The 14,994-nt window shown below is 39.9% G+C and overlaps 1 protein-coding gene across 2 annotated transcripts in view; it reads left to right on the top strand.

Moving 5' to 3' along the window:
- stac (SH3 and cysteine rich domain) overlaps positions 1–12,043 on the top strand; it is a 248,919-nt gene extending 236,876 nt beyond the window's left edge. For both annotated transcript variants that reach the window (XM_060933346.1, XM_060933344.1), the window contains 3 exons: positions 10,698–10,771; positions 10,856–10,942; positions 11,688–12,043. In XM_060933346.1, coding sequence (XP_060789329.1) covers positions 10,698–10,771; positions 10,856–10,904 — 123 coding nt within the window. In that variant the 3' untranslated portion in view covers positions 10,905–10,942; positions 11,688–12,043. The remainder of the gene's footprint in view (positions 1–10,697; positions 10,772–10,855; positions 10,943–11,687) is intronic.
- Positions 12,044–14,994: the final 2,951 nt, after the last annotated feature.

Below are 14,994 nucleotides of genomic sequence, written 5' to 3'. Positions count from 1 at the left end.
CACACACTGCAGACACAGGAAAGCTAAGATGACTTAAGATTACAGCGTGAGATAGAGATAAGGAGGAGACACATGTATAGTTTTGTACATATATAAATGTACATTTTCACACCACAGAAACACACACACACACACACACACACACACAGTCTTTGTCTGTCTATCTCTCATCCGTCAAGCAGTCATGGCATTTGCAACATGCACATCACCTTTGAACATTTGATGAATATATGACATGTGACTGTTTTGTTGGGTGGTGGGATGTCCTGGGTTGCGGAACCACATGTGTGAGGGCCCATCAAGGCCACTAGCGGCTTTAATTATTTTATTTTATTTTTTTATAGGCCTACATAGCCTGTATTTTCCATTCATTTTTTATTATGTTCCAAATAGACACTAAACAACAGCAACAAAAAAAAATCCAGCAATCATGAATGATACACCCTCATTGTGTAAGCACGTCTTCAACTACAGTACAAAGCCGACACGGAAACCTGCGTTCGTCATTAAAAAGGCATTCGACGTGCCTTGCACTCCACAAAGTCGTCGACTATTTGAGGGCTGTTCAGCACTCTTGCTCGCTCATTCTCAATTGATAAAATGGCCAATCCACAGAGTCTCTCTTGATCCATTGCGCTCCTGAGAATTTTTTATCAATTTTAATTTGGAGAAAGAGCGCTCTGCTGTCGCAACTGAGACGGGGAGAGTGAGAAAAAGCAAGAAGGCCGTGCACACCTCACTAAATGTAGAAGTTACTGCTGGATGATCTACTACCAGCAACCTGGCCAGGCTAAGCACAGATGTGTGTCTCGCTATCTGCTCCTTGAAACAAGCCCTACATAACACTAGTTGACCAGGAAAGCTGGAGTCAATAGCCCGACTATAGTGATCACACAGTCGACGGGCCACTTCGTGTAGCTCCTCGTCCTTGGCGTGCTGGAGTGTATTTGGATGAACAGCCTCAAACAAATGAGCAGTCCGATTTAAACTGACAAACCTTTGTGACAGCTGCTGAATGATTACATCAAAGCATGCACAGAACACATAAATTTCTGGTGAATGTTCTGCATCGGAAAGCCAACTGTCTTCGCTAAGGGGATCAAGTATAGAGGCGTTTAAGGACTGGGTAGAAAAGACATTTACAGTAGATAATAAAAAAGTTATCTTCATTTGTGGGGATACTAATATTGATCTGTTGAACCCTAATAAGCACAGTATGACTGAGGAATTTATTAATACCATGTACAGTACGAGTCTCCACCCAAAAATTACCAGACCCACCAGAATTACTGACCATAGTGCTACCTTAATAGATATTATATATATTATTGGTAAATATATTAACATTATAAGTGGAATATTAATCAATGATATTAGTGATCATCTACCAGTTTTGACAATTTATGACTGTAATCATAAGAGAAATGTGACAGACCATAAACTTAAGTATAGAAGAGTTAGGACTGAGGAAGCCATGCTGGCATTAAATAATGATTTATTAATACAAGACTGGGAATCAGTTTATATAGAGAATAGGATTGATAGAGCATATGATAACTTTTTAAGTACATTCAAATTATTATATGATAAAAATTGCCCAATGAAGCAATATAGTGCAAAACAAAACTATAATGACCAACCTTGGATTACTAAGGGATTACAAAATGCCTGTAAGAAGAAAAACACTCTATATAGAGAATTTATTAAATTAAGAACCAAAGAGGCAGAAAATAAATATAAAAAATATAAAAACAAGTTAACGAGTATCATAAGGAGATGTAGGAAGGATTATTATGGTAAATTAATATATAATAGCAAAAATAATATTAAAGGAATATGGAATATATTAAATAGTATTATTAAAGATGGCTCTGGACAAATACATTACCCTAAATATTTTAATGACAAAGGTATTGAAAATTATAACATGGATGTAGTTGCTAATAGTTTTAATAATTTTTTTGTTAATGTTGGACCAAGATTAGCTCAAAATATCTCTGATCCGGTAACAAATGATGATTGTATAGATAATATTATAAAGAGGAATTCTTGTTCTATGTTTCTTACACCAGTAGATGAGAAGGAAGTTATTGATATAGTTAATAAATGTAGTAATAAAATATCCACAGATTGTAATGATATTGATATGAAACTAGTGAAAACTATTATTGGGGGGATTTCTAAACCATTAACATACATCTGTAACTTGTCATTTCAAACCGGTACATTTCCAAGCAATATGAAAATAGCAAAAGTAATTCCATTGTATAAATCTGGGGACAAACACAACTTCACAAATTACAGACCTGTTTCTTTACTTCCTCAATTCACTGTATATATATATATATATACAGTGGGGCAAAAAAGTATTTAGTCAGCCACCAATTGTGCAAGTTCTCCCACTTAAAAAGATGAGAGAGGCCTGTAATTTTCATCATTGGTACACTTTAACTATGAGAGACAGAATGGGGGGAAAGAATCCAGGAAATCACATTGTAGGATTTTTAATGAATTAATTAGTAAATTCCTCAGTAAAATAAGTATTTGGTCACTTACAAACAAGCAAGATTTTTGGCTCTCACAGATCTGTAACAACTTCTTTAAGAGGCTCCTCTGTCCTCCACTCGTTACCTGTATTAATGGCACCTGTTTGAACTCGTTATCAGTATAAAAGACACCTGTCCACAACCTCAAACAGTCACACTCCAAACTCCACTATGGCCAAGACCAAAGAGCTGTCAAAGGACACCAGAAACAAAATTGTAGACCTGCACCAGGCTGGGAAGACTGAATCTGCAATAGGTAAGCAGCTTGGTGTGAAGAAATCAACTGTGGGAGCAATTATTAGAAAATGGAAGACATACAAGACCACTGATAATCTCCCTCGATCTGGGGCTCAAAATGATCACAAGAACGGTGAGCAAAAATCCCAGAACCACACGGGGGGACCTAGTGAATGGCCTGCAGAGAGCTGGGACCAAAGTAACAAAGGCTACTGTTAGTAACACACTACGCCGCCAGGGACTCAAATCCTGCAGTGCCAGACGTGTCCCCCTGCTTAAGCCAGTACATGTCCAGGCCCGTCTGAAGTTTGCTAGAGAGCGTTTGGATGATCCAGAAGAGGATTGGGAGAATGTCATATGGTCCGATGAAACCAAAATAGAACTTTTTGGTAAAAACTCAACTTGTCGTGTTTGGAGGAGAAAGAATGCTGAGTCGCATCCAAAGAACACCATACCTACTGTGAAGCATAGGGGTGGAAACATCATGCTTTGGGGCTGTTTTTCTGCAAAGGGACCAGGACGACTGATCCGTGTAAAGGAAAGAATAAATGGGGCCATGTATTGTGAGATTTTGAGTGAAAACCTCCTTCCATCAGCAAGGGCATTGAAGATGAAACGTGGCTGGGTCTTTCAGCATGACAATGATCCCAAACACACCGCCCGGGCAACGAAGGAGTGGCTTCGTAAGAAGCATTTCAAGGTCCTGGAGTGGCCTAGCCAGTCTCCAGATCTCAACCCCATAGAAAATCTTTGGAGGGAGTTGAAAGTCCGTGTTGCCCAGCGACAGCCCCAAAACATCACTGCTCTAGAGGAGATCTGCATGGAGGAATGGGCCAAAATACCAGCAACAGTGTGTGAAAACCTTGTGAAGACTTACAGAAAACGTTTGACCTCTGTCATTGCCAACAAAGGGTATATAACAAAGTATTGAGATGAACTTTTGTTATTGACCAAATACTTATTTTCCACCATAATTTGCAAATAAATTCTTTAAAAATCAGACAATGTGATTTTCTGGATTTTTTTTTCTCATTTTGTCTCTCATAGTTGAGGTATACCTATGATGAAAATTACAGGCCTCTCTCATCTTTTTAAGTGGGAGAACGTGCACAATTGGTGACTGACTAAATACTTTTTTGCCCCACTGTGTGTGTGTGTGTATATATATATATATATATATATATATATATATATATATATATATATATATATATATGCATAATTGTATAGAATATATATGCATAATTATGATATTATGGGTGTCTGTGTACATATATAGGTATGTGTATATATATATGTACTGTATGTACATATGCATAAGTATCTGTAAATATGATTTGATTTGGTCGATATTATACCATCTTGGTATGTTGGTATGTTTTCTTTTTTGTTGTTGCTTTTGTTTTCTTTTGTATATATAGTTTATTATGGTGGAAAGTGACGTTTGATTAGCGGTGGTATAGAGGGTTAGGATTTGATAAGTTATTTACTTCTTCCTAATCCTTTCCGAACATTATTATGTTACTGCCTTGTGGCTACGCTATTCTGTTTGTTTATGACGATGTTTTGATTATTGCATTTTTTATTTTTGTTTTTTTATATCTTCTTTACTGTTCGGAATCAAAGTGGCGCTTCACTTTTTTCAACCTGGTGGCTACAAATTGCGTTTGACTGCCCCATTTCACAGCCAGTGCCAGAGTGGAAGCCTTTGCTTCATCGTACTCCTGTAGAGTTCGTACAGCATTCTGCAATAATGCAGACGCTTTGAGGAGATCAATGGTCTTCTCCTGCAGTAACTTTGAGATGGCATTAGTGCACTCCAAAATCTTTGTCTGAAGGCTAATTAAAAATATGAACTGAAATTTAGTAATGGCCTTTTTAAGTGCATCTGCCTCATCTCGTTCATTCGTTTTCTCGCTTGTAAGTGAGAGCTTGTCGAGAGCTTTAATGACGTCTCCATATCTGTACTTTAACGCAACAAGCGCATCGTAGCGGGAGGACCAGCGGGTTGGGCAGAGGCGTTTCAAGGTTATGTCCCTGCTCTCTGGGCTCAATAAGTCGCCAAGTAATGCCCATCTCTTAACACTGTTGGCAAAAAAGTTGTACAGTTGTTCAACCACATCATAAAACTGTCTAATCTCTGGGATAATTTTGACAGAATCATTCAGTACCAAATTCAGACAATGAGCCGCACAGTGCACGTACAAAGCAAGGGGCTCCCACTCTGCTATTCTCACTTGAACGCCAGAATAAATTCCGCTCATGTTCGCTGTGCCGTCATAACCCTGTCCACGGCATCTGGAGAGATCTAAGCCATTCCCTTCAATGCAGCTAATAATTCGGCCCTCCAGTTCAGAAGCGATGCGTTCACAGTTATCTCGAATCCAAGAAAAGCCTCAACTATCCTGATATCTGTAGCAACACCCATTTCGTCTCGATCAATTAAAACATACCTGAAGACCTGGCTCAGATGATCACGCTTTGCTACGTCTTGAGTGGTGTCCATAATGATGGAATAAAATGGAGATGCATTTATTTCATGGACTGTGTTGCTCTTGACTCTCTGTGATTGATATATAAATGATCTCATCCTGAATAGCATGGCTCAGATATTTAACTGATCCCTCGGGCCGGCTGATCAGTTCTTTCAGGACAGGGTCATAGCGGGCCAACAGTTCAATGATGGACATAAAGTTTCCTGCGTTCCCCTGCCCAATGGACTCTCGGTGTCCCCTAAATGCCATGTTACATGACGCTAAGGTCAGTGTGACATTCACAATGCGCTCTAACACTTGCCTCCAAAAGTTAGCCGCATTACGAACATCCCTCTCCATATCAGCATCTATTTTACCACGGAGTTTCCACTGCTCATAGACTACATACGCACCAAAATGGATCTGGGTAGATTCATGCGCTGTAATTTTGGAGGAGATATGTTTCCAATCGGTGTAGTGGTTAGCGCTGTCGCCTCACAGCAAGAAGGTCCGGGTTCGAGCCCCGTGGCCGGCGACAGCCTTTCTGTGTGGAGTTTGCATGTTCTCCCCGTGTCCGCGTGGGTTTCCTCCGGGTGCTCCGGTTTCCCCCACAGTCCAAAGACATGCAGGTTAGGTTAACTGGTGACTCTAAATTGACCGTAGGTGTGAATGTGAGTATGAATGGTTGTCTGTGTCTATGTGTCAGCCCTGTGATGACCTGGCGACTTGTCCAAGGTGTACCCCGCCTTTCGCCCATAGTCAGCTGTGATAGGCTCCAGCTTGCCTGCGACCCTGTAGAACAGGATAAAGCGGCTAGAGATAATGAGATGAGATGAGATGATGTTTCCAATCTCTAACTCCGTTTACCGGCATTATTGTAGGAGGGGGCTTGACGATTGGCAAAAAGCCAGCAAGGCTCGCAATAAGCACAGGAATTTCCAATGAAATCGCGTAAGGCACATTTATCGGGAGGGCCTGAATGTCAAAGGGTACCCCACCCGCCCCCCTTTAGCTCCGCCCCTGAGGCTAACATTAAGCTTAAAACACGTCCTGATGTCAACCCTACTGAAAATATATGGACTGTGCTTATCAGTCAAGTCCATGCTAAGAAAAAATTTTTTAATTGAACTCTACCATGAAGTGTTGAACTATCCAACCAGAATTCTGCCAGAAGCTTGTTCATCGTAAACAAAAATGTTTGGTGAAGGTGAATCTTGCGAAGAGACATTTTACCCAAATATTAGGTGTGCTGTATGTATAATTTTGACCCTGTGTTGATTTCAGAAAACCCAAAGAAAATTAAAACTTGTGCACCAAATTCTAGTGTGTTTTTATGAAAGATGTATGCTGTACATTCTGCCACAGAAAAAGAACCGTTCAAAGAAATGACTGAAAGCCCAAATATTGCCATGACTGTCATCTTTGATATGAATTTCATGTCACTGTATGTAAACTTCTGACCACAACTGTATGTTTAAAGCTTCATATACACACTGTCCTGTTGTCATTGATTGACACTTATATTTTTGCGTTCACGTCATTAGGTACATCTAATTTATACCAAAATTAGACAGTGCAACCTTCACATTAAAAAAAAAAAGTTAAAACGTTTAATTGTATTTAACACCATTGCTGTGATCAAAAGCTATGTTGAAGTGATTTTGCATTGAATTACTGAGATTACTCTCGAGTTTAAAAACATACATTTGTGCACAAGGAGACTCACAAACAAACCTTGATTGAGCAGCTTCAAGTCATAACTGTTAATGAGTTGTTGCAATTTTATACACGGATTGCGCTAACAAGTCAGAATCGCTTATTTATTACAATAACATTTTGTGAAACGCAGTCATTTCATTTAATAGAATGAACTTGAATATTGGCTGATTAGCATTCATTAACATACACTACCGTTCAAAAGTTTGGGATCACTTTGAAATGTCCTTATTTTTGAAAGAAAAGCACTGTTCTTTTCAATGCAGATCACTTTAAACTGAAATCCACTCTATACATTGCTAATGTGGTAAATGACTATTCTAGCTGCAAATGCCTGGTTTTTGGTGCAATATCTCCATATGTCTGTGAAGATTCTCAATCATCCAGGTCATAGTAAACTGTGGGTGGTAGAAAAGGGCAACTGGACTTGCTTGAAGATTCTTGAAAACGTTTCACCTCTTGTCCGAAAGGCTTCCTCAGTTCTGTCTGACTAATAAAGAGTATCAGGTATTTATCCTGTCCTGGATCAGAATCAGAATTCTGATGACCAGCTCATCTAAGGCCAAGTTTACATTAGACCGTATCTGTCTCGTTTTCTTCGCGGATGCACTGTCCGTTTACATTAAAACGCCGGGAAACGGGAATCCGCCAGGGTCCACGTATTCAATCCAGATCGTGTCAGCTCCGGTGCTGTGTAAACATTGAGAATACGCGGATACGCTGTGCTGAGCTCTAGCTGGCGTCGTCGTTGGACAACGTCACTGTGACATCCACCTTCCTGATTCGCTGGCGTTGGTCATGTGACATGACTGCTGAAAAACGGCGCGGACTTCCACCTTGTATCACCTTTCATTAAAGAGTATAAAAGTATGAAAATACTGCAAATACTGATGCAAATACTGCCCATTGTGTAGTTATGATTGTCTTTAGGCTTGCCATCCTTCCACTTGCAAGTGGTAAGTGATATGCACTGGGATCACACACACAGCGGCTCAGTCCCGAATCAGTGCTTGTGCACTTCACTCGCGCGCTGTGTGAGCTGCGCAGGGCCGGAGTGCGCACCCTCCAGAGGGCACTCGCTGTTCAGGGCGGAGTGATTTGGAGCGCAGGATGCCTGCGGAGCCGAGCGTATCCGTGTATTGGTGTTGCTGTGTGCACACTAATCGTTTTAAAAACGTTAATCTGATGATCCGCTGATACGGTCTAATGTAAACCCCACCTAAGGTGTCATTGAGGCATCATGTTGGTGTGGGTCACTGGAGGCTGGGTGTGAACGGCAAGTCATTAGGGTGATCAAAGGATGAGGATGTGAATGGCGAGTCATTAGGGTGATCACCCTAACGGGCAATCCTTTGATCACCCTAATGACTCGCCGTTCACACCCAGCCTCCAGTGACCCACACCAACATGATGCCTCAATGACACCTTAGATGAGCTGGTCATCAGAATTCTGATTCTGATCCAGGAGAGGATAAATATCTGATACTCCCTATTAGTCAGACAGAACTGAGGAAGCCTTTCGGACGAGAGGTGAAACATTTTCAAGAATCTTCAAGCAAGTCCAGTTGCCCATTTCTACCACCCACAGAATATCTCCATAGGTGTATAGAGGCCCATTTCCAGCAACTCTCACTCCAGTGTTCTAATGGTACAATGTGTTTGCTCATTGCCTCAGAAGGCTAATGGATGATTAGAAAACCCTTGTACAATCATGTTAGCACAGCTGAAAACAGTTGAGCTCTTTAGAGAAGCTATAAAACTGACCTTCCTTTGAGCAGATTGAGGTGGGGTTTACATTAGACCGTATCAGCGGATCATCAGATTAACGTTTTTAAAACGATTAGCGTGTACACAGCAACGCCAATACACGATTCGCGTGCACACAGCAACGCCAATACACGGATACACTCGGCTCCGCAGGCATCCTGCGCTCCAAATCACTCCGCCCTGAACAGCGAGTGCCCTCTGGAGGGTGCGCACTCCGGCCCTGCGCAGCTCACACAGCGCGCGAGTGTAGTGCACGAGCAGTGATTCGGGACTGAGCCGCTGTGTGTGTGATCCTAGTGCATATCGGGCATGCGCGTCACTTACCACTTGCAAGTGGAAGGATGGCAAGCCTAAAGACAATCATAACTACACAATGGGCAGTATTTGCATCAGTATTTGCAGTATTTTCATACTTTTATACTCTTTAATGAAAGGTGATACAAGGCGGAAGTCCGCGCCGTTTTTCAGCAGTCGCGTCACATGACCAACGCCAGCGAATCAGGAAGGTGGATGTCACAGTGACGTTGTCCAATGACGACGCCCGCTAGAGCTCAGCACAGCGTATCCGCGTATTCTCAATGTTTACACAGCACCGGACCAGACACGATCTGGATTGAATACGTGGACCCTGGCGGATTCCCGTTTCCCGGCGTTTCCAGGCGTTTTAATGTAAACGGACAGTGCATCCGCGAAGAAAACGAGACAGATACGGTCTAATGTAAACTTGGCCTGAGTTTCTAGAGCATCACATTTTGTGGGGTCGATTAAATGCTCAAAATGGCCAGAAAAATGTCTTGACTATATTTTCTATTCATTTTACAACTTATGGTGGTAAATAAAAGTGTGACTTTTCATGGAAAACACAAAATTGTCTGGGTGACCCCAAACTTTTGAACGGTAGTGTACTTTTAGGATAAATCATGCCCATCATTCGACATAACAACAAGAGACTCGTTGCTGTTCGACTCCCCAGGACATGTGTCGCAAAATATTGATTTAAAGGGTGCATATAATTTTGAAACCTGCATTTTGTGTAAAATTGCACTGCTCAAAACAGCGTTCTATGTTGAGAATGCTGTACTGCGTCTCAATAAATGTGTTTAAGCACAAATTTTCATTCAAGGAACTTTGCGTTTTCAAGCCCATCTTTATTAAAAGGTGCCAATATTTTTGTGGTTAACTGTAACAAGAGATGCAATGCAACAGTCATCAGTTAAGTTGTAAAAACTCAGCACTTGTGGGTTTAAAGTGACAAAAGCATCAACTGTCACTGACGGATAAAGCACAAACTGAGAGAAGGCTGAATTCACACAAAAATCTCCTGAGCACACGAAAACGGACAAAAGCGCAAAGAGAAATGGCTACACTTCTCCAGCTTGGCGCATTGCTTCTATTTTTCGGTAAGTCTCAGAAACAAAAATTACAAAATGTATATCTGTTTTATATGTACAGGAGCATAAAAAGTGGAGTTTGAACATTTGTAAGACTAGAATGAAATTAGGGAATAAAACTCAACATGGCCCAACATGATAGGAAAATAAATCAATGACCATGTGGTGTAATGTGTCCTGATTCGAAGCTTATTGTCTTTATTATTTTCCCATAACAGCATAAAGTGTTTCAAGGAGGCGGGGGAAAAAAACTGTAACGACAAATACATTTTTAAAACTTCAAAGAATGAGTGTCAAAAGTATTGGCGCCCGAATAATATTTAAACTCGATGCAAATTGTCATCGTCGACAACGTTCTATTGTTCAAATTTGTCAAATCTTTTGTCTTGCGGCTCAAACGACACGACACTGAAGACTCCTTTCATAACCATGAATCGACTCTGTCCTGAACAGAAAACCTCGCCATATCAGCGATCATACACATTTAAAAACCTGTTTGTGAAATAACAAGCTCTGAGCAACTGCTTTTGAAATTTCTTTTGAAACATCTTTCATTTCCTGAGTAGGAGCTGTGCAGTGTAAGGAACAGATCTTCAATGACCGTGGCCTCGGAATTAAAACCTACAAGCATGATTTGCAGGTATGCCGAAAGCTCGTGAATCAGATTAGTAGATTTCTATAAATGATGCATTCGTCATTTCTGTCATTTCTCTCTTCGACACAGAGACTCAATGAGACATGGTTTAACTGTAAGGTATGCAAAGTCGTCTTGAAACAAGTCTTCAAAAAACTTGGAAAGGAATCCTCAAAGGTCTGAATACACATGTCAACTACAGTATTAACCCTCTTACACACACAGTGCTTCACAAAAGTATTCACCCCCTTGGGATTTTTCGGGTTTCGTGAGTTGTGGTGGGCGGCCCTCTCTTGGTAGGTTTATTGTGGTACCATGTTCTTCCCATTTGATTATAATGGATTTGATGGTGCTCCAGGGGATCATCAAAGATTCGCTTTTTTTTTTTTACAACCCAACCCTGACTTGTACTTCTGAACAACTTTGTCTCTGACTTGTTTGGAGAGCCCCTTAGTCTTCATGGTGTTGTTTGGTTAGTGGTGCCTCTTGCTTAGTAGCGTTGCAGCCTCTGGGGCCTTTCAGAAAAGGTGTATATATACTGACAGATCATGTGGCACTTAAATTGCACACAGGTGGACTTTGTTTCACTAATTATGTGACTTCTGAAGGTAATTAGTTGCACCAGAACTTTTTTGAGGCTTCCTAGCAAGGGGGGTGAATACATATGCACACACCAATTTTCAGGGTTTTTTTTAAATGTTCTCATTTCACTTCACCAACTTATTCTATTTTGTGGAGATCCATTACATAAAATTCAGATTAAAAAATATTTAAATTACAGGTTGTAATGTAGCAAAATGGGTAAAAAAAAAAAGCCAAGGGGGTGAATACTTTTGCAAGGAGACGTACTGTATATATAAAACAAATTAATTCAAATATGGGGTAGAGTATCTATCTGATTGTACTTTTCTTTCCACTGCAGGACAAAATCAGTCAGGATCTTGACAGTGTGTGTAACAAACTGCCCAGCGTAGTCCAGTCGAAATGCAAAAAATTGATTGGAAAATACAAAGAAAAGCTGATTGACATCATCAATTCTGGAGACGCAGTTCCACAAGCCTGCGTAAAACTCAGCCTGTGCAAAAAGCCCAAAGTGTCAATGTTTTTTCCATGAAACATTTCCAGACATTTCCATTATTTATGTATTTTCAGTCAACTTGTACTTTCTTCCTTTTCAAAAATATTCAAACGCTTAGTGTGATGTTACAGCTAATAATAAATTGGCATAAAAGTGCCAAAAAAAACAACAGCAGATGGCAACATTATTACAAGAATGTATAAAAATGCAATGTATTTTCTTTTAATAACTGAACTGTATTCCCAAATCTATATTTCTGTTCATGTATGTGAATAAAGCATGATTCACTGTAACAAATGGATTTGTAAGGTTGGTGATTTACACGATAAAAAAAACCCTTTGTTTTAAATTTGTCAATTTCACAAAAATAAATTGGAGTAAATGCTTCCACTGTAAAAAAAATAAATAAATACATTTGCTGTTTTAACTTAAAGTTAGTACCCAGGCTGCCTTAAAATTTTGAGTTCATTGAAATTAATATCGTAAGTTAACACAATTTAACCTACTGTATGAATTTCAATGAACTCAATTTTAAGGCAGCCTGGGTACGAATTTTTTTTTAAGTTAAAACAACAAATCTTTTTTTTTTTTTTTACAGTGCAGATGTATCATTTGGCCCTGTGATGACCTGGCGACTTGTCCAGGGTGTACCCCGCCTTTCGCCCGTAGTCAGCTGGGATAGGCTCCAGCTTGCCTGCGACCCTGTAGAAGGATAAAGCGGCTAGAGATAATGAGATGAGATGAGATGTATCATTTGGACCTGAATAAAACCTGTTCATTAACTCGTGCCTGAGGATTTGTTTACTGACTCAACTCGAGCAAATCATCTCCTCAAACTCCGTCAGCAGATTTTTAATAAATAAATAAATCCCTCAACTCTATCCTGGATTTAAATTAATATCCAAATAAGGTATCATGAGTCAGTAAGGAAGACAAGATTTGTAAGTGAAGGTTTTTTTTTTCAGTGACTTTATGAGAAATTCGGCTTTTCATTATATACCATACACATCAGTTTTAATAATTAAAAAATATATACATACTGTGTATTAATTAATATTAGGCGACAATTTAAGTAAATATATTTTTAATCCATAACTTTCCACCAAAGGAGCATTTTAGGTGGAAACTGATACAAACCAAACCACTTCAATGTTAGCTGGGGCCTTGTCAATATTCGGAAACTAAAACCCAGGTCATCATTGGATCTTCCAGCAGGACGATGATCCGAATCTTATGTCCAAATCAACACAAAAATGCTATGCTGAGCACAGAATCAAGCTTCTGCCCTGGTCATCTCAATCCCCTGACCTGAACCCCAGTGAAAACCTGAGGAACAGGAGAGAGCACAAGAGAGGACGTCGGACCCTGGATGATCTGGAGAGATTGTGGAAAGACGAATGGTCTCCGATGCCCTGCTCTGTATCTCCAATCTTATAAAATGTTATCGGAGAAGACTCGGTGGAAAGTATGAAATGCCAGGGTGCCAATAATTGTGGAGGGCTCTGTAGATAGCTTTTTACACAGTTGTAAACATTGACAAAATTCATTCCCTTTTTTAGACATCTGCATAACTGTATTATTGTATTTATTGTGTGTGTTTTATACTGTACATTTATTTACACATATACATAAATACATATGGCGGCACGGTGGTGTAGTGGTTAGCGCTGTCGCCTCACAATAAGAAGGTCCGGGTTCGAGCCCCGTGGCCGGCGAGGGCCTTTCTGTGCGGAGTTTGCATGTTCTCCCCGTGTCCGCGTGGGTTTCCTCCGGGTGCTCCGGTTTCCCCCACAGTCCAAAGACATGCAGGTTAGGTTAACTGGTGACTCTAAATTGAGCGTAGGTGTGAATGTGAGTGTGAATGGTTGTCTGTGTCTATGTGTCAGCCCTGTGATGACCTGGCGACTTGTCCAGGGTGTACCCCGCCTTTCACCCGTAGTCAGCTGGGATAGGCTCCAGCTTGCCTGCGACCCTGTAGAAGGATAAAGCGGCTAGAGATAATGAGATGAGATGAGATGAATAGTAGTCTGAGGTCCAGTGAGTGCAGTTTCATGCGGAAATGAGCTGTAGGTTTTACTGAGCATCTTACAGAACCAGCCACAAATCTTCTGGACACTTTGTCACACTCGTTTCTTCAAACAAACATTTTTTTTCCTGAAACATTTAATTTTGTGCTGGAAAATGAACAAATATTTGGAACTTTAAAATGTTTCCGTAGTTTTATTGACTCGATAATGTTGAAGTCATCAATTAGAAATCTATAATAAAGTTTGTATGAAAAAACAACAGGGTGCTAAGACTTTTGCACAGTACTGTTTACTGTATAAGATTCAACATTCATGAACAATGGGGTTTTTTTATTATATAAAAACCTGTCTAAAATCTGAACGCTTTTTAATTATTTATGCATAAACAAGTGAAAATGGCTACTTTATTGTGTCGATTGATTATTTTGAAAGAAATGTGTTGTGGTTTTTGTGAAACGCTGATCAACATGTCGGTGGAGTGGAAGTGTGACGTGTGAGTTTAGGTCTTTAAGAGACATCAGAGTTACTTCTTGAAGACTGAGGAAGAAAAAACAGAGAGAGCCAAAGGCCAAAGACAACATTTTCAGCTGAGACTGTGTGTGCTGATAAAATTAGTTTGAAGATAAATTTATTTGAGAAAACTTGAAGAATAAACGTGATAAGCGTGTCATCATGAGGACGGTGGATCAAGTTTCACTTTTCCTTGGATTTCTTCTAGCATTCATGGGTGAGTTAATGAAATTGACATTTCCTTTTCTTAGCTGGTTTTCAGGAAAGGAGTAGGTGATACAAACGAGACCGTCAATGACGTCACAGCTCACTCTGGCCCCGTCTAGTCCAGAAGGAACAATCTATAAATGTTCCAAGCTATATATAGAAGCTGTATCCACCCTAGGGATACTGACCTATTCACCAGAAAGAATCTAAAACGGCGAGGAATTTACCAATAAGAAGCGATTTTTGTTGAATTAAGGCTTAATTAGTACATGAATGAATTTATTTATTTATTTCGAACATGTATAAAAAAAATGTATGTAACTATTTGTACATACAAAAGAAAGAACACGAGAAAGTGACAAAAAAAATTAATAAATAAAATACATAAAGAGCTCAGACATTACAAT

Source organism: Neoarius graeffei, chromosome 11 (genome assembly GCF_027579695.1).
Source record: "Neoarius graeffei isolate fNeoGra1 chromosome 11, fNeoGra1.pri, whole genome shotgun sequence".
Classification (NCBI taxonomy): Eukaryota; Metazoa; Chordata; class Actinopteri; order Siluriformes; family Ariidae; genus Neoarius; species Neoarius graeffei.
The sequence above is the reverse complement of the archived record's forward strand: the minus strand, read 5'-3'. Positions and strand labels throughout refer to the sequence as shown.